This window comes from Acomys minous (assembly GCF_964271855.1).
Source record: "Acomys minous genome assembly, chromosome: 9".
In the NCBI taxonomy this organism is placed as follows: domain Eukaryota; kingdom Metazoa; phylum Chordata; class Mammalia; order Rodentia; family Muridae; genus Acomys; species Acomys minous.
This window is the reverse complement of record NC_140490.1, coordinates 31,950,033-31,970,608: the sequence shown is the minus strand read 5'-3', so window position 1 is coordinate 31,970,608 and position 20,576 is coordinate 31,950,033. Positions and strand designations below refer to the sequence as shown.

Below are 20,576 nucleotides of genomic sequence, written 5' to 3'. Positions count from 1 at the left end.
GTACCTCCATTTTTCTGCAGGCAAGATCCACACACCGGAACACAGTACAGTCCCGGATGATGATGGTTTAGGGGAGCTATTAACATTCACAACATAACGCCTAGCTGAAAAAGTACTATGTACTACTTTCTCCAAAAAGTATATCAACAGAGAGAACTAACCGGAAAAATGCATCCACAGATAACATAGTTGTTCATCTCTGGAGAGCAGGACTAAGAACAACTTTTATTTTCTCCTCTTTTACTGATGTGGCTTCTAAATATTATAAAATGCAAATGCATTACTTACATAATAAAAGCAAAGTAATTATAAGAGATTTAAATATGCAGAATGTCATTTACAAAAAAGGTTTTCCATTTACACAGCAAAGAAGCATTCCCACTAAAATAAAACAAGTGACTAACGCCATTGGGGAGGAACTAGGTCATATCTCAGGCAGCGTCACCACCATCACTACTTCTTAAGTACACACTGCATGTGGTACCCTGCAGTTGGAATCAGTAATCAGGTAAGTAGCTCAGCTGGTACCCAAGTTATTCACATCACCGGGCCCTCTACCAGGGTTACCAAAGATGGAGGAGTTGAAAACCAACATTTATCAGGGGTGTTGATCCATCTGCCTGCCCTGTATTCAACCTTCCTTGGAAAGTCTCCTTCAAGCTTGCCAAGTAGGATTAAGTACAATTAAGCAGGCGATCAGCCAGGGGTATACTCTGTCTGTGCCCTGGGCCACAGCTGATGCCAACAAAGGGAAATGCCTGACCTAGCCCAAGCCATTCAAGGAAGCAGATTTGGTACAAATGAAAGGGAAAGAAGCATCCAAATATGAGACTCGGAGAACCTTTCTAACAGCAGCAACTTCCCCCCTCCCCGACTCTCCTTCTGCACATTAGGCAAAGTCCTGTGCTGAAGGATTCCCTGTATCATCTTGAGGGGGACCAAGGACCCCCTAACTAAACACTATTTCTGAATGAGAATAAAATTTCAGATGGTAGACTCGGCAAAACAGCTGGCTTCCCCAATGCAGTTGAGTAGAAGTCCCAAATAAACTAAAGGAAGAGGTAACTGCTGCTTCTGTCCTGCTGTCTGTCTGAGCTTGGACACATCTTCTCTTCTCTTCATTTTTTGCTCTCAGACTGGGGTTTGTACCTCCAGCCCACTGCTTCTCAAGCTACTGAGCTGGGACAAGATGGACTCACTAGCTTTCCTGTGCCAACAGCTTGCAGATGACACAGCATGCGACTTCTCAGCTTTCCTCATTATGTGAGCCAACTCCTTATCACAAATTAGCACATAGGTACAGAACATGCTTGTTTTGTTCCTCTGGATAGTCCTGATGAACACAGCCCTATTTTGTTAAGCATCCTCGCTCCTCAAAGCCATGTGCCCAAGGAAGGGGCCATCTATCTCACATCAGAAATATGTCTGCACTGCTTTAAAACAGAAAGGGCCACTGCTGCTCTAACATCCACTCTTACAGTTTCTAGGGCAGCTTGGCCAGTTCCATATAAAGCAGGAGTCTCTCACTCATGCAAACACACAAGCACATGCACACACATACACACACACACCCTCCAGCCGTAGCTAGCCTTCCTCTTTATCTAATATGATGCTGACCAAACTTGATTTTCTATATACTACAACAAAAAGGAAATTGAGAAGGTGCTTGGTAATCTCATTCTATATGCCAGGATCTGATTCCAGAAAGAATATGCAGCATTGCTGAGTGATTAAAGACTCCTTGCTTATAAACTGAAACACACGAGAAAACTCTCTTTGGTCAAAAGGTGCTGTCATAAAAATAAAAAATAGAGACAGCTGGTCTAAGAAGGAAGTCAACACTGTAAAGGTGGACAAGGACAAGGAGCAAGACAAGGGGATGAAATCATTGAGCCCGTGAACTTTAAAAACCTATAGGGACACCCTTCAGCAGGTCTCTGTCTTGATAAAGTTAGTTTTTCTTAGTCTAACAGGTTTTGTTTTGTGGAATTTCAAACGCAAGTTGGTAGAGCAATTCGCAAAATACTTGTCAGTACTTAGCAATCTGTCACTAGTTTAAAGCTCAGATCCATCTTGCCTGCAGCACACCATCAATGGCACCCTGGTGGCTCCCCAGTTGCTTGACACCAGGGAAAACTGAGTTTCAGTTGGATTCCAAACTTTCAGAGCCAGGGTTTTGGAGCATCTTTCCATCAATCATGACATCCAAGAGGCTCAGCAGGTAGACATGGAGGGTAGGAAGCTTTTTCCTTTTAATTCCCTTATTTTTTAAACCAGTTCAAGTTGACTTTTTGATTATTTGCAGCCAAAAGCATCTTCAACAATAAATCTATCTTCACATAATTAGTGGGAAATTTATGTATCCGCCTTTGAGCAAAGACTCCAGAGAAAATGGTACAGAGATCCATAATTCTGCCAACATTCTCCCAAATCCTTAAATGATAGATCTTAAGTGATTATTTTCCAAAAAAGAAAGACAACTGAGAAGCCAGAAAAAGAGATGAATTATGCAAGCAGCTGATGCTCATCTGAGAACTATAGAGCACCCACCGGATGCTCTAGAGGTGAATGAAGCCTTGCCTTTTCTCAACATTGAATCAGGGCAGCATCATTTAGAGACACCAATCTGTACTGTAGGTCATCCTTCCTGGGAATAATCTCCCTTTCTCATTTCAAGAGCTTTAACACACTTGGCCTTAGGGGAGTGTCTAAATAAAAAAAATTATCACAGGCAATCCGAACCCTTGAATCCTGTCACCAGTAAGGATTTTTTCCTCTAAGGCTTAAATACATTTGAAGGAATGTGACAGACCCCACAAAGGACAACAAATAAATATAAGTATAGGCTGCTTTTTCTTTGCTTAAAACTGTCCCTTTTCCTCTGATCTTGGCTATGCAGCCGACTGCAGGAGAGTAGGAAATGGGTTTCCTGGTACTGGAGATAAGTTACAAGTGTTCCTTAAGGTAGTGGAGACCAGCACTAGCTTCTTGGCAGGACTTTCATTGGGGGTGGTGAAAGGATGCTGGGAACATGGAGACTTTGACCTTGAAGTGACAGTAAAGAACCCAACCTCTTTTGACTAGACACAAGAAAGCTATATAATACTGTGTGGGCAAGAGGTCCCAAAGGGTGGCGGCTATAAGATCTGAGGGCCTTTTCCTGAATGTCTTGGGCTAAGGCAGGCCTGCTGTACTTTTGCACCCATGACCACCAGTAAGTAGAAAGCCCAAATAGCACGGAGTTGAGGGAAAATATAACCAAGTATGCACCCATGCATTGTTACAATGTAGTTCTTCCCTCTCTCCCTGATGAAATATTCTCTCCTGGAGGAGGGAAAGGGTATGATCCCGAGACGCACAGGTCCCTTCCCACAGTTATGTAGGCAGTAAAAAATTGCTTCTGAGGAGGAGCTCTGCGGGAGGACCAGGGCACAGCTTCCCGGAGCCAGCCCTAGCGTGCTGCCGCTGCTGCAGAGATGGTTGTCTACCTGACCTATGCTTCCCCTAAGTGTTCCCCCTAAATTCACTAGTTCACCAAGTTGATGTGGATGGACAAGGTTCTCGATGCTCTGTCTGGGAAGTAGAGACATTTTTTTGTTAACATTACCCCCAGAATAATTCACACCACAAAAGCACACTTGTAAGCGTTACAGCAGTTTTTCAAAATGACACCTTTAAATCAGAACGCAAACTCAGTGTGCATCTGTGGTTGGCTTGGCATGTCCTGAGTTTCTAAAGGACCCCACACTACCAGGACAAGATCTCCTGGACCCTTCAGCTTACTCTCCAGTATACACTCTGCTACTGCACAAAAGGCAAGCTAGCTGGGAGACAGGAGGCTCCGGGGCTGACGAACAATACCAAAGATTTTAAAACAGTCACACAAAAGGCAATAACAAACTCCTTTTATTTTAATTCTCTTACAAAATGTCACACCCACTTATGAGAAATTATTTGATTTCCTTCAGTGTACTTGGGATTAATGAGGACTGACTCTAAAGGAAGGAAGTGCCCGGCATGCATGGCACTTCAAATTGTTGAGCTCCCAAACAATACAAAAGCATTTCGAGTCACACATGGGACGTGAAGTGAAAATTTTCTTACGGGGAATAATCTCTAAAAATACTTACCTACTTCAGAGAGCACTGCGAAGCTCTATTAACACCAGCGGAACACTTTGAGATCTTCAAATAAAATCATGATAGAAATGCAAAGTATTACTACTATAGCTTGGAAATAATTTCACACCTAGGGATGAGAAAACCCCAGGCCAAATTTCACCACTTCTCTTCTTGCCTGATAAACAAGAAGTACCACGGATGGAGGTGGTGACAGGCAGAACAAAGACATCAGGGTTCCTCTGTCACTAAAGTTTTGCATTCTCCTGCAGGTCATCCTAGGCAATTTTGCGGGGGTGGGGAGGGGGGGAGAGGGGGTGGGGGGGTGGGATGGCCCAGGAGGGGGGAGTCCTTTAAAGGGACAGGATAAAAATGGAGATTACAATTTCATTGTTTTTATACCAGACCAAACAACAAAGAGCAGATGCATCGACAGACATCAGGAATGCTGCTCAGCAACTGAGGGCCCCGAGCAACAGTCAGTCATACACACTGATGATGGCAGTAATGGTGACCCGCCATGACCACCATCAACGTAACCTTGGTAAAGGAATGTCAGGGTACAGAACTGAACTCCTCAAACTCCGCCTGCCTTAGCCTCCGCAGGCCACACCACCCGCACTGTGCTGGGGATCCAGTTAGGACCTTGAGCATGCTGCACACGAGTGCTCTTTCCAACTCAGGCCGGCTGACTAGCCTAACAGTTGGTGTGACAGGACCCCAGCACAACTGGCCTGATGAAGATGAGTAATTCTGCAGAGATCTGATTCTAGTCGTGCTCTGGACAAGACACCTGGTTTAAGCCTTGCTTTCCATATCACTAAAATGAAACATCTGTCTCACCTATCTACCACCTTCTTCTTCACATAGGATTAGCAGATACTGAGGAAATAATAGTTGGAACCATGGCTCAAATATAAAATATGTTAAACATTTACATTTTAAAAGAAATAACCAACTAGACTTTACCCTTCTGGCTCAATGTGGAAACTATTACATCACTGTGATAATGAAATAATGACCTATAGATTTAAGCTATATTATATAGCATGACTACATTAGAAGGCCATGGGAAAGAGCGGTGACAGGAATGGGACATGTCAGAGTCACAAAGCTGCAAACTGCAGAACCAGACTAGGAGGTATTGTTCCTAACATTGTATCTAGGCTCTTCCAGGAATACACAGCGACCATGTTACTTAGTCACAATAGGGTGGCACATGTGATGTCCCTGTGAGAACAGCCATTAAGCACCTTTGTTCTAGGACCTGCACAGAGCAGAAATAGTCAGCACAGAAGACATAAGGGAAAGCTTGCCCATTCCATACTCAGGAAACCAAAACAATGCCAGAGGCCCAGACAACGAAGTTTTCAACCATATTTTACACATTAACAAAAGAGGAGTTCAATGGAACAGCAACAACAACAACAAAAACAAACAAACAAAAACATTGAAAAAAGAAACTAAAATTCAGAGAAAAGTAAAAAGCAAACAATACAATTGTTTTACTCTGAGATATTGGGGTAAATGAAAAAAATCGCAGCCTCTTTGCAAGCAAGCCTGAGCCACGGGGAGTCCAAGACCCCAAATATTAGCCAGGCTCCAAGCATAGCCATTTCCTATAAGTCTAGTTCATTCACATATATGATGGTATTAGTCAGGGTTCTCAATGTGTTATCAAGATAAACCAGCTAGCTAACTTTGCATTGCCAAAGGACAACTGCTAAGTAAAGCATGGAAGACCATCAGGAGCCAAGGCAGACACGGAAGGCCAACGAACAGGAACTGCTAGCTGTGGTCTCAGGTATGTATGGTCAGGCCAGATGGTCCACCCAGGACAAAGGAGAATGCTTTCAATATGATCTGATTCCCAAAGCATAGGCACGTACCTCGGCAAGCTTGCAGCCACCCTAAGTGTGGGACTGCAAGTGCCTGCCGCAGCGTGCAACCAAAAGGAAATAAAATCACTGTGAAGAGAAAAGGGAAAGAGCACAGGGAAAATAGGGAAGGGTGTTCATCTACACTTACCAAGGCTTTCTTCAAAAATTCCTTAACAATCTACCTAGCAGAAGACCACTAATTCTCTAAGAATATAATTTAAGATTACAGTACCTGGTAACTGATTATATACAGCCAAATTGTCTAATGGCCACAAAACTTAACCCTGACCATTTTTCTTCTTCTGAAAGCCTCATTTCTCATATTTATTTTTATTATATTTATTGATATTCTCCCTCCCCCCCCCTCTCTGTGTTATACACATGACACAGGATGCAAGTGGAAGTCAGGGAAACTCACGGTAGTTAGTTCTCTCCTTCCACCACAAGAGGCCTGATGATTGAACTTCCAGCATCAGGGCTGACAGCAAGCACTTTCATTTTCATCTGCTGAGCCCATTTATTAAACATAACCTTCTCACTTGATTCTAGAGGTTAAAACAAGATTTCCTCTTTTGGGGAGGGGTAGTTCTAATGTGTTCATTTTGAAAACATTATCCCAAAACATCTTTTTTTAAAAATAGCCCAGCCCAGAGTGGTGGCACAGGTCTTTAATCACAATATTCAGGATGCAGAGGCAGGTGGATCTCTGTGAGTTTGAGGCTAGGCTGGTCTACAGAGCAAGTTTCAGAACAGCTAAGGCTGTTACACAGAGAAACCCTGTCTTTTTTTTTTTTTTTTTTTTTTTTCATGGAGCAGAAACTAGACCCAGCCCAGTGTTTAGCAGTGTTTGCTGCTCTCAGCAAAGGTACAGTAGTCCCTACTGCCCAGGTCAGGTCATAAAGCTAAAAACTACCTGTAATTCCAGTTTCCGGGGGATCTAACACTTTTGGCTTTCAAAGGCACCTGTCCTCAAGCGCACATACCTAACCATAGAAGCACACACACACATACATACTAAAAACAATTTAAAAATCAGAAATTAAAAGAACGCACAAGGCTGTGGAGATGGCTCATGCTCCAGGTTAAATGAGAGAAACTTAAGGAATAAGTCAGCCAGCACTGGTGGAGGGCATCTACTACATCACAGCTACGACCGCTGCGACCTCTGTTCCACACGCGTGCTCTCACACACTCACTTCTTTGCATATGCACACATCACACATGCACATATAAGTACCCAAACAAATTTTAAAAAGGACTTTTCAAAATATCTAATAAATCCATAAGGCTGCTACTGCTCACGATGAGGTGGGGAGGGGATGACGGCAACAGCAGCAGGCAACATCTGCTTTTTATGGACCAAGACATGCTCTTGCACAAAACCACATGAGGCAGAGGACATCTTCTCATCTCCATCTCACAGGCAGGGAGGAGAAGAAATGCACAAAGAGAATGAATAATTTGTTAACAGTCCAACAACCAAACCAGGGCCAAACCCATGTCTGACTCCAGACCATTTACTCAACAGGTAAGGGCTCTCACTAAGACAGAGAACACAGTGGGAGCACCCCCCTCTCTAGAGGAATTCGAGCACTGCAGTGGCACCTTCTAATTGCAAAGTCCCTCAGATGCCTGTGCCATCTATAGCTCCAAGCTGGGAGCACGTATGATCAAATGCTATCAAGTCCTGCCATGTTCCAGGAAATGGCTCAAGGCTGCAGGGCTGGGAATGACGCTTGAGATGGGAATCATCTGCATCCTCACGTGCTCTTTTCTTCACCATGGCCACCTACTATATCAAAATTCCAAGAGAGTCACCTCAAAGCAAATCCTCCAAACAGCTTCTGTAGGTAATGTAGGTAACTATTCAAAGGAGATTTTTTTTCCTCCAATTTCTTTGTAAAACTATACTTTACTCTCAAAATGAACATTAAAAACTCATGTTTGTCATAAAGTTAAAAATAACCTAAAATAGAAAGTAAATCAAATTGGCTTTTCAACTTTAACCAAAGTGGTCACAGCCATAATTACTATAATAAAAGTGACAGAAAAAAACCTAAAATTGTCAAAAACATAATTGATGATGAAAACAAACGTAAAATTATGGCATACTTCACCCTGGCCACTGAAGACTCTTGATGAAAGCACAGCCCTATAATTCCTCAGAGTGAATTCTCTAAATTAAAATACTTCATGCAGAACAGAAATTAAACAATGAATCAAAGAACACTGCTGTACAGAGGTACGCTTATAAATATACCTACCAAAAATGAAACAATTACATTTTTTCCATGTAAAAACCAACTCAACCGTAATGTTCCACAGGAGGCTGAGCAGGTATTTTTCCTATTGCTTACAGCTTGGAGCTTCCTTCCTGTGACTCACTTAGGATCCAGCATGACTGGATGGAGTGTAATTGGCCCACCAAACTGGAAGGCCGTCTCCATGATACAATACCAGCTCCTCCACATGACTGACTCCAGATAAATTTCATCCCACCCAACTGAAGCACCGCTTTGCATTTTATTGTAAGGGTTTCATTTGACCAGCTGGTTTTATTTAAATATTGACCAGAGGTGGTACGGGTGCATTCTTTTTCTATCTAGCATTAATCTTAGTAAACTTAGCTCTATTGGAATGTCTTAACTGCTGAAAAGAAAGCAAAAGTCAGCAAACACACAATTGCATTTGGCCGCCCTCAGCACATCATTTTATCTCTGCCCGCTCTCTGCTAACTACTGCTCAGCGCTTTTGCCTATGAGGGGGACGAGCAGGTGGGTAAGGAAGTTGTCTTGTCAGCTGTATCTTTAATCCAAGTGTTTAAATCTCTGAATAAAAGAAAAATCAATGTGGTAAAGGCAATGTTTGTCAAGGCCATGTAATAAATACACTTACCTCTACAGACTCGTCTCTGTAGATTTCCCGTCTTTGCTGGGCCTTCAAAGCTACAAAGAGATAAAAACAGGAGACTGAGACATGTGAGAGTGAAACACCAAATGTCTCCTTTCCTGTTTCTCAACAGAATTTCCCTATGCTGTGGGGTGTGGTGCTGGCTAGATGCACCATTGATGAAACTTGTGCCTCACACCTGCTCAAAAGGCCACCCAGAGACACAGACAGCTATGGTTTTAATGTCTCCCTGTGTTTCCCATGTCAATTTTAATTTCTACCATGAGGCATGAAGAGAATGAAAATTTAATCTGAGTCTGGTTAGAGGGGAGGACATTGAAAAGTCATTAGGTACAAATAAATTTACTTGGCTAAAGACTTTGGGATGCCTCACAAAAAGAAGAAAAGGGAGCAGATAGCCATGGAGAGAGAGAGAGAGAGATGGGGGAGGGAGGGAGGGAGAATTACAAAAGGATTAGTACCTGTGAGAACATCTGTGAAATACACAAAATCATGTGTATGTACACACACATCTGCACTCCCTGTCTCTTGGTGTGTGACGATATACAAAACAGCCTTGGTGGCCTGCTGTGTAAATGCCGTTGCCAGATAGAGCCCCTAGACCTTGCACCTTCAAGACCTCTATCCAAATAAACCTGGCTGTAGTGCATTATTAGCAATGGAAAACAGGAGGACACAGTTACAAACTGAAACAGCACCCAGTTATTCAGAACTGCATCATGCAAACCTCGCCAAAGCCTCAGGCAAACCTTTTAGGATGTGGACACCTCAGCCGTGAAGGGCTGAACAAACTTTGGGGTTGAGAATCGCATGAAGCATCAGGAGGGCACAGGCGCTCTGAGCAAGCACTGTGTTCTTAGTCCTGCTGTCACCTTTTTCCTACAGTTGACTTCCACTTCCCACAAGATGTTTTGGTTCAGGAAGATTATTCCATTCATACAGGGTACATGGGCCTGGAGGGTGGCGGATGCCTAGGCATGAACCTTCTCTCCAGAAAGAGCACAGAGAACAGAAGTTATAACTTCATATTTCAAATCAAGTCTTTACTTGCTAACTTCCCCGCTTACAGAATAGATGCTTGCCACATTCTAGCCAATGAGATCTGTGAAAACAGCTGCACAGTGACAACTGTTAAGAAATAATAATGACTGGAGGGTTCAGGAGGCTGATTATACAGCATCCAACACTACTCAAAGAGTTGGTCTATGAAATTATTGTAATCTGCCTCTTCTCATATTCTTGGGTACATTCTCCTTCAGCCTAAAGTTGCAGTGATTGAGCCCGGACATATTTTTTTTCTTTCAATATTCTAAGTGATGGCTTTAGGTCTTACTGGACTATTTCCTTCTGTTCCGTAAGTCCACCGAAGAATCCTTCACCACTCTGAGATAGTCATCAAACAGTAGGCAATAGTCCTAGGCAATGCTATAAACCTTGGAATATTAATACAGGCCCCTCCAAAGAAAAGCACCAATATTTTCTCATGCCACTCTTAGTTCCACGGAACACAATAGGGTTGGGAAAAGCATAATTTGGACTAGAATAAATGAAATTTTATATTTCCTTTTGTGAAATGTGAGAGATTTGTGTTCTAAAATCCTTTCCATTCCAAATACAGAGATTCTAAGCAAAAATAAAGAATTATAAGTGCAAAATAAAAAGACCAATGTGAGAAGACAATGCATATAAACCTTCTAGAATGCAGGTTATGAGTCCTCATTAAAAGCACATCAAAATCATACAAAAAATAATAGAAAATCCAAACTTAAAAGCAGCCAAATGAAACTACAGAACATCAGAGGTAGAATGGCAGTCCTAAATTCAATCAGAACAGAAAAAACAAAAAGACATCGACAAAAGAACATGTTACCCATCCATAAAAATAAAGGCAAGGCAGTGATGGTATAACACGTTCAGAATGCTTAGAATTTAAAAATTCAGTCAACTACAGTTATGCCAACCCTATTATTCAAAAATGGTAGAGAAAAAAAAGGACATTAATCAGATAAAAAAGACTGATGTCTGTTTACAGTAGTTCACTTTTGCGGAAAAAACACTTAAAGATGTAGTTGCATACGGAGAAACTCATCTCAGAAGGGAAGAGTGAGAAATAAGAAGCAATGATGACCAGACAAAGTCCACTGAGCTGAATAATCAATAATGAATATTAATCATAACTCAGAATGTAAAGAAATAAGAATCATAACTCTGGTTATAAAGAAAAGAAGTACACTGGTGATACTGTCTTAGTCAGGATTACGATTGCTGTGGTGAAAAACTGTGATCAAAAACTTGGGGAGGAGCGGGTTTACTCAACTCACTTCATCACTAAAGGAAGTCAGGGCAGGGACTTGGAGACAGGAGCTGATGCAGAAGCCACGAAGGGGTGCTGCCTACTGGCTGCTCCCCATGGCTTGCTCGGCCTACTTTATTAAAGAACCCAGGACAACCAGGCCAGGGATGGTACTACCCACAATGGGCTGGGCCTCTCCCATTGATCACTAATTTTTAAAAATTCCCTTCTTTTCAGATAACTCTAGCCTGTATCAAATTGACATAAAACAAACCAGCACAGATAATAACCACTGCTCAGGGCTTGCAAATACAGTAGGCTGAGGGATTTACCCCAAGCACAGGAAATGTCGTAAGAGAGGTAAGTAGGTTAGGAGGAAGTCAGAGTGCTAACAGTCTATATCTGATGAGTCTGTTAAAGTTAGCTAACATTTCCTTATCTACACAACCACAGATCCTCACACCACACTCACAGCATTCATTAAAAAAAACGACAACAACAACAACTAAGAACACCATGAATAAAATGGCAAAAATGCAGGACACAATGCAACTATCAGACAGAGCAGTACAATCAAATATTTATCGATTCTTCCAATCAAATAATGTACAAATTGGAAAAGCTGATGGAACTGTTGTCAACATTAACATGGGTGGTGTGGAAGAAAGTCGCAGAAGGTCTTTCATAGTATTAATTCATTTGCATACATTTCAAAAGGACAAAAATAAATACTAGGTTGCTAGGGAATACAACATACGTAGAAAGAAAATCTTAAAATGAAAACAAAGAAATGTCTTATACAGAAGTCAGAAGCTCTGCCTTGGGAGACAGAATAAGGAAGATGGAGGATTCGGAGCATGGGATGGTTCTAGTTGGAGGAAAGGTAGTTATATGATCGTTTTATTATTTTCCTCCATATATTTGGACATTTTCAAAAATGTGCATTTCAAAAAGCATTTGTATATGTCACCTATTTCCCTTTCACTTGCTTGGCTCTCTCCTGAGAGGGAGACCTCACTATGTACCGCAAGGCTGGCCCCTACGACTTCTTTCTTAGCATCCTGAGCAAGAGGATTAAGACACACCCACCACAGCCAGCCTTCTAGTTCACATTTTAAAACATAAGATAGCAATCACCAGCTGACTGGAAACTTCTGGGCGGTGGTGGCGCATGCCTTTAATCCCAGCACTTGGCTGGCAGAGGCAGGTGGATCCCCATGAGTTCTAGGCCAGCCTGTACTACAGAGCGAGTTTCAGGACAGCCGAGGTTCCAATGGTTAGCCACATCAGTAAACTGCCCTAACTGGAGCACACACACACACAGCAAAATCACTTTTTTCCAAGTCGAATTTTTCAAATCTTTGTAATTTGATTTTTTTTTTTAAATAAGAAATATAGTGAGAAGGTTTGAAAAGTAAATATGGGAAATTATACTTCAAGAGAACTGGATCCACACAGAGCTAACAGAAAGGACTTAACACTAGGCAAAACTGAAGTTAGTAAGAACAGAGAAATACATAGTATATGTCCATTGCTACATAACAAAAATCGCTCAAAAATTTGTAACTTACAAAAAAAATTACTCATTACCTCCCTAGTTTCTACAAGCAGGAATTCTGGGAGTAGGGTAGGATGGCGTTACAGAAGGCTACAATGCCTTCTCTCACTTGAAGACTTGGAAGCTAGAGTCATATGAAGGCTCATTTGGCCACATAACTGCTAACAGTCTCTGAGAGGAGTCAAGTTTGTTCCCTAACACACGTGGCCTCTCCCTGTGCCTTGAGGCTCCTTGAAATATAGACGTGATGTTCCAAAGGCATGTGTCCCAAGACAGAGCCAGGCAGAAGTTACACTTCTTAAGACAGAGGATCAAACAACATGCAATACTATTGGCACTGCACAATCCCCAGCCTACCCCACCACCAAGGCATGCATAGCTCCTAGGGGAAGGCCTGTCCATCACTCTGTAAGGTCATACGGGCTGAGGACCTGTACCAGGGCAAACACGCTGGGGGAACACAATGATACTATTCAGTAGCAACCAAGCAGTGAGCACTCTTCCTCTCACAGTCTTAAAAATGGGGCAAGAACTGAGCAATTAGATTTTAAAAATATGTTTAAAAGGGCTGGAGAGCTAACTCAACAGGTAAAGGCCCACGCTAACAAGCATGCCACGATACACATGACCCTTCAGACATGCCCACACATTACATACATATGCAAATAAATAAATAAAAGCCCTTTTTAAATAAACAAGCTTTAAAATGTATTCCTTTTAGGGACAAGTGGTGGGAGGTTGCCGTAAACAGCTTTGGTCTCCCTGCAATGTCGCGTAATGAGTGTGCCTGTTATGATCCTAGAGCCTTGGGTTCTGGGACCTTAATAAGATGTTGTGTTATTTAAAACCTAGACCTATTATTCTTCAAACTTGCCTGCCTTGTGCTTTGTAAGGCCCATATTTTACTCCACCATCCATAATCACTCAATAAAATACTTGCCGAATACACAAACGCAAGTGCGTACTATATATAGTCTTTATAACAATTTTAGTGCCTGAAAACTAATGTGTGTGTGTGTGTGTGTGAGAGAGAGAGAGAGAGAGAGAGAGAGAGAGAGAGAGAGAGAGAGAGAGAGAGAGAGAGAGAGGTGGGAGCAGCTCAGAACCCAAAACCTCTTGTTCCATGTTTATCTCTAGACAAAAGTCAGGAATCACCTCTCAAAATTAGCCTTCTCTTTCTTTCTTTTGACTTCCAAATACCTACTGCTGCACCACCAGGCAAACATTCTCCCCTCCAGCTGCAAGACTGTTCCAACTCTACTCACCCCCAGCCTAAACTCATCACAGTCTGTCCTAGAACAGTCAGTGTCTACACCCTTCAGATGACCTTCCGCAAGACATAAATTAGATTTAAATGAATCCAAATAGGTTTGGGCTTCAGCTGCTCCTCAAAGAAATAAACATGGAACCAAAGCCGAACAAGCCAATAACAGACTGATTTATTTCAGTGTTTTCTCACAGCTTTACAAACCCCAAACCCCTCAGTCCATGGATCCTTTACAAAGTGATCTGAATGTAAAGAAATAGCCTTCCCACATGTACAGACAGGCTTACTTGAAAGCTATTTCTAGGAACCATCCAGCTGCACCTTACACAAGGCAAGGTTGCCCGGGACTGAGGCATCAGCTCTGCTGTCACGTTCTGAGGCCTCACCTGACTTAACTGCCATGTGGAGGGATTGGCTATTGACCTTTAAGTCTGTAACAATTATCTACATAGCTAGGAAAGAGGCTGTGCATTCAGGTACAACAGTGAAGACACTGAATAAATTCAGTGCTCATTTTCATTTTTATGCTGCATTCACTGAGCTGTTCCTGCAGACAAATTACTGCAACAGTCTCTCAAATGATAGCCAATTTTCAACCAAGAGAAGATTCTTAAACCACTTTCCAGAACCTTTTTCTACATATTGGTTAAAAAAAAAAAAAAAAAAAAAAAAAAAAAACAGGCAGCTGGAAAATGGGCCTGGTTAAACCACCTGATAATAAATGAATATTTTTATATACATAAAATTATTTGACAATCTACATAGTGATTTAAACACTCACAGGAAATATCAACAAGACCCCCTAAAACCTGATGTTTTCTCCAATATAGCTTAGAAATTGTATTTGAGTTTATATGTATACATTCAGGATGAGGTATTATGAGCCTTTGAAAACCTTGGTCATACGTTAAGGTTCAGAATAACCAGAATAACCCTTCCCTTTGCAATTTGCCCTATGGTGTAAAAATAAGTGAAAGCCCTTCCTCAAATCCATAACTTCAAGAATGACTTGCTCAGGGTTGCAGCTACATTTTCTAGAAAAGTGTCTGTCTCACAAGGATCAGGCACTCGGCAAAGCTTGTTTAACCACCAAGTATGTGTTCAGTACTGCTAGCACACAACAATTTGGAATTCTATGGCTGCTCTTTGGATTTGTCACTTTGCCAGTCCTATTTGGATGCTATGGCTGCTTTGGGGACTTGTCCTTTGTTCTCACTCATTCCTTACTCTCTCCTACTTTATATTTCAGAGTTTCATAGAACAGAAAGCTCTCTCTGATCAAGCCTGCCCGCCATGGCCTGAGGCATAAATGCGTGCACCACACCCATACACACATACACACAGCACACGCTTGCCACACCCGCTCGATACTGTCATATTTGCTAGACATTGCAAAAGTAAATTTGCCAAGCAGCTTGAGATCTGAAAATCATTAGGTGACATCTGAGGAACAGAATACCAAGCGCTCAATAGTTCCCACCTCAAAATTTACAGAACTCCAGACAAATCAAATTCCAAGAAATCTCGGGGAGCATGACCTGAGCTGGGTTGATGCCCTGAAAATGAGAGGTCAATGAATTTGTCTGACCACTAGACAGGACTAGAACATACTGGGCTAATCTCAGGAGAAGACAATGTGACAATGTGACATTTGCATAGGGATGCCCTAACATGCCCCCAGTATGTTTTCTTGAAACGGGATGACATTTCAAGTCAAACAGCCCTGCTCCCAATAGCCGCAGCCATACCCCAAACTCTACTAGCCTGAATTTGAGGAAAAGAAGTTCATCTTTAGCAAAAACTGAGGGCATGTATGCAGACATAGGCTTAAAATAACCTGTTTTTAAAGATGCCAAACTAGGTGTTCAGTGTTTACCCTCCTTTGCTACCTTCCTGGCATTTCTTAAACCTTAGGCTAAATACTTGCTCTCATTGGAACACGTTCTTCCACCTGGGTTCCCACACTAGTTAGAAAGCTGTGAAACCAAGGGACAGAGAGGGTGCCTGTCAGTGTTGTGGTCTCACCATGCCCTGCTGCCCAGAACTACTGCACACATGTGAATCAGCCCAAGGACCAATGGTCACTGCTGTTCCCACAGTCTCTAGCCTTCCTGGAGTCACCTTCCCTGCATAGAAGAAATTGGAGAAGCTGAGAATCCCAACTCTCCATTTTGGTACTACATCTGCCAACTCTATAAGTCAACCTGTGGGTGACTCAGAAAAGCCCCCTTGAGCAAAGGCCAAGAAGAGGGGGCCAGCATCTCCCAGACTGACAAAGGTTGTGTGCCTCTGCCATGGAGTCGAATTGATACCCACCCTATGCTCATGGTGCCTGCTCTGCCAGACTCTGCTCCATTTCAGGACAGGAAAGATTCTGTGTAACTCCTGGACCCCGGCCAAGGGCTCAAATGGCCCCACTACATCACTGGAAAAGGGAGCCTGGGTGTGTGCCCTCCTCTGAACTCTCCATCTGGAAGATTCTCTGCCCTCCTTTCCTCTCATTTTTAATCTGACAGACACTACTGGACAGGGACACTCAAAGCAGACCGAAAGTTCATCTTCCCATCTCTACTTCTTGGCCTGTGTAATCACAGTGGCAGAATGAGGTTGGCACGGAGCGGGATACCAGAAACCAAATGAGGGTCCCTGCCCACTGGACCACATCAGTCCTGACTTCCAAAGTCTTAATTAGCCCTTCTCTGCCTGGCATACCCATTCGCCTCTGGAACCCGTGGAGGTGGCAGGGTAAGATGCCATGCTCACAGCAAGTTTTTGACAAAATATTGGTTGCGGGTGGCAGTCGAAGCCTGTTGGCTCGTGGCATGGCAACAACATCAGTTTGGAAGTCTGGGCACTGGTGGCAAGATTCCTGCTCCTGGTTCTGATGCAGGCAATTCTACCAGCATTATTCTGGGTGATATTCAGCCGCCGGCTCGATTTGGAAGCAAAATGATCTTAACAAACAGAGGCAGACTTGACAGACAGGCTGCTGAGCCTGGGGAGCAAAATGCAGGCTGAAAAGCAGAAGAGAGAGAAAGGCTATACAGCAAAAGAGGAGAAAGAAATGCTATACAGACGAAGGCAAACATGGGGCTAGTTGCCTCTATGCTACAACCGTGAAGGAAGCTTCAAATATAACAGCAGATGGATGGGGCAACAGGAAATGAGGGGGAAATCAAGGAAAGGGAACAGAGAAGCACCTCTTTGGAATTCTGATGCCAACACAGACACAGTGGAAGCAGTGAGCCGATGCGATACTAACATTTGAGAGGTTTCCAAAGACAATGAGTCTTAATTCTGTCCTGTTCTGCACCTCTTGAACTTCAGTGACACACTGAAATTTGCTATTTTTCTAAGAGGACATTGATAAATACAATGGAAAGTCTGAATACATTTCCCCTCTGCATTCATTATCTCTGGCCCTTATCCACAGGCCTATTGCAGACTAAATTGGATTTTGGATCACTGGTACTAAGGCACTGCAATTAATTAACAATAGAAACATAATATTTATATCCAGTCCTAACAACATCTGACATTTAAACTATTCTGCCAGTCGGGCAAATTCCATTCGACAAATTTTCATTTTAATGAACAATGCAGACCACAGTTTTCATGATAGGCCAAGATGCAGAAGTGAGTTGATTTCTTTGGCCTGTGTTTCCAACGACGGGCCATGCTGCAGGAGGAAGATGCTGGGCAACTGTCAGAATAACAGAAAGATCTGGGCCCCAACTCCACCCAAATAGACCAAGGGCATGCTTGCTGCCCCTGTGACTCTTGTAAAAAAGACCCTGGTCAAGGCTGTCCCTATTCCCTATACATGCTCAAGGTTAAATGCTGCCCGTTATGATCCATTGGGTAATTGTTTTATCTTTGGGCTACTGATATTTTCTTTGGGGCACTAAAGTCCTTTAGTTCTTTCTAATTAAAAAGTGATAAACGTTTTCCAAGTCATCTAATAATGTGCAAAATACACAAGACTTGGATCTGACACAGCTTTTTCAATTGGCACAAAAGTGCCCTTCTGTATTTTGCCAGATGGTGTGTTTCAGTAAGTCCTCAATTCCTGACTCACGTGAGGGGCACTGTCACTATGTTGTTGATGCAGAGATGGTCTTAAATGCTATCTTATTTTGTGTTATGCTAACACCATAGACCTAACATTTATTCTTGGTGAAACTTTCACAGCTTAAAGGAGTTTTTGTCCTTCTGTGACTCATTAGTCAAACTAACAGAAAGATGGCACAGATGAAGAAAAAGAATTCAGCACCATGTACGTGGTCCAATCCCCAGTGCTCCCCATGACATACCACAGACATGTCATGTCAAGGACAAGGTCAGCAAGCCCATCTCCCAAGCCAAAGTGCTATTGCTCCTCTAGTGGCTACAAGACTAAATAAAACTGGCTAAAAATGGCATGAAATTATCTACAGTCATCTCCACTACCCCCAAAACATGTATGTAAAGGAGACAACATTGAAACATTTATCCACACATTACAGCAAAGATAGAAGTTTCATAAACATGGGAGCAAATTAAAAAATATTTTTAAATGAATGGTTCAGAGCATTCCTTTTTAATGGAAGCACAATATATTTCTAGCTCCTATATGTAAAATGCCCATTATCTCAGTTTTAAATGTCACTGTAAATGGAGTAAAATAAAAATGTTTTTTATAAGTAATACTCCTTTGGAATGTGGATTTTCCTCCTGAGCTACAATTAGCATCTACAATATCCACATTCATAATAGTGATTCACCCTCAAGCTGTATATGGTCAGATGCAAAACAGTAACTATGTCCCATGTCACTTTTACATATACTCAAGATAGCAGACCTGACCACCAATTCCTAGAAATATGAAAGCATCTCTGTTGCACGACCTCCTTTAGAATCAATGAAGTATTAGTCAAATCAACAAAACTTTGAATACGGACAAGTACAAATATTCATGTTAACAACACTTTGTGATGTACACAGTATAAGGACTGTTATGAAGTCTAGTGTATGATGAGAAAAAAGTAATTACAGCTAATGAGCCTTCCTAAATGCAAGTCCAAGGTCTGTGACAAGTAAATGGAAGTTTAGGGAGAAACCCAAATCCATCTCCCTCCTCAGCCTGTGGGCTACAAAACACAGTGGCATATGACAGCATCCGCAAGGCAAGCAGCAGGAAAGAATCGATTCCTTTTTGGCAATAGTCAAAATATCTTTTAAATATCAGGTATGAAATATTTTCAGACCACCAGATGCTTATGTAATTTTGAAAAAATCAATGTTATGGAGCTGCTACAAGCAGTCTCATGTTTGTTAATGCCTGGTTATAGTCTTGAAAAAGCTGAGGACTTACAAATCTAAAAATGCCCTTTTGAAAGTCGGGAAGCAAAATAGGAGGCAGACGGGACTGAATGGCAAATGTCTGGGAGAACACAAATAAATAGTCTATAACTTTACCATGTCATTGTAGGTGACATGCTCTAAAATGGCCATATCAAATTCTAAACACAAAAGACATAACATGCTTATTGTTGTAAACAAAAGCATTTGGTTAAATGAAAGTTCCATCAGAGATTAATGACTGAATGCAAGCGAGCACAAAGTAAAGGGTTATATACTTTCTGTGGTTTCTGAAATAGCTAATCTAATAATGGCAAATGGAGGGTTATTGTTGATTCCTTTGCTTCTGGTTCATAAATTAGATAAAGCAACCTGGCAGTTACGGTACCTCAGAGTTTTATTCAACTAAGTGATTTTAAAGCTATCTCAAAATATAACAGTCATGACTCAAATGACTGCTGAATTGTACCTTGCTTCCTGTCACCATGTTAAAACTTTTCACCAGTGTAAAGTAAAAAAACCTTCCTGTTAACTAAAACAACCCCGTGAAACACAGTTTCAAGCTACAGGACCAAACCCTTTAAGGCAGCAAGTGTCACTGATACAGTATTACATGATGATACTCGGCCTCACCAAGGCCAAGCTTGTAAAATATAAACTGTAAGAGCAGTCAAGTGTTATTTATTTCTTCCAAATCAAAACTCAGGAACAGTAGAATTTTCTCTGCTTAATGATTTTTCATAGCACATTTCCAATTTCTCTCCAACAGTTTATTGATCTGGAATGCTAAAGCAGTTTCGTTCCGGACTGGAGTGTGTGCACAGCCCATGCCCAAGGTTCCTTAGAATGTGTCTCCCAGGGACATGAGGGTACCAGGCAGCCTGGGTGTGGCGATATGGGCCAAGGCACTGTACTTGAAAGGGTATGCTAGCTCACTCTCAAGCCTTCTGACAACAGCAAATATCTTTTGCCTGGGAACCTGGAGATGAGGCACAACTCTTGTGGCAGGGACCTGATGGGTCGCCCTTCTCAAAGGCATCTCGTTTCCCATATTTTCCCCCTGGTGCCCTGATCTGGTTACTTTCAATTACCATGATAGCTCAACAAGAAAAAATATCCCTCTCTCCATATTTCATTCACATAATAAGAATCTGCAAGCTGTTTTGTATGACAGATGAGGACTGCACACTGAAGCAACTCGTTCCGCCTG

The 20,576-nt window shown here is 42.1% G+C and overlaps 1 protein-coding gene across 1 annotated transcript in view; it reads right to left on the bottom strand.

Annotated features, from left to right (window-relative positions):
• The window catches only part of LOC311605058 (uncharacterized protein), a gene marked incomplete at its 5' end in the record, with an annotated part of 775,689 nt that overhangs the window by 732,445 nt on the left and 22,668 nt on the right, over positions 1-20,576 (bottom strand). The window contains one exon of the mRNA XM_084795350.1: positions 8,894-8,943. Within this exon, the coding sequence (XP_084651476.1) occupies positions 8,894-8,943 (50 nt within the window). The remainder of the gene's footprint in view (positions 1-8,893; positions 8,944-20,576) is intronic.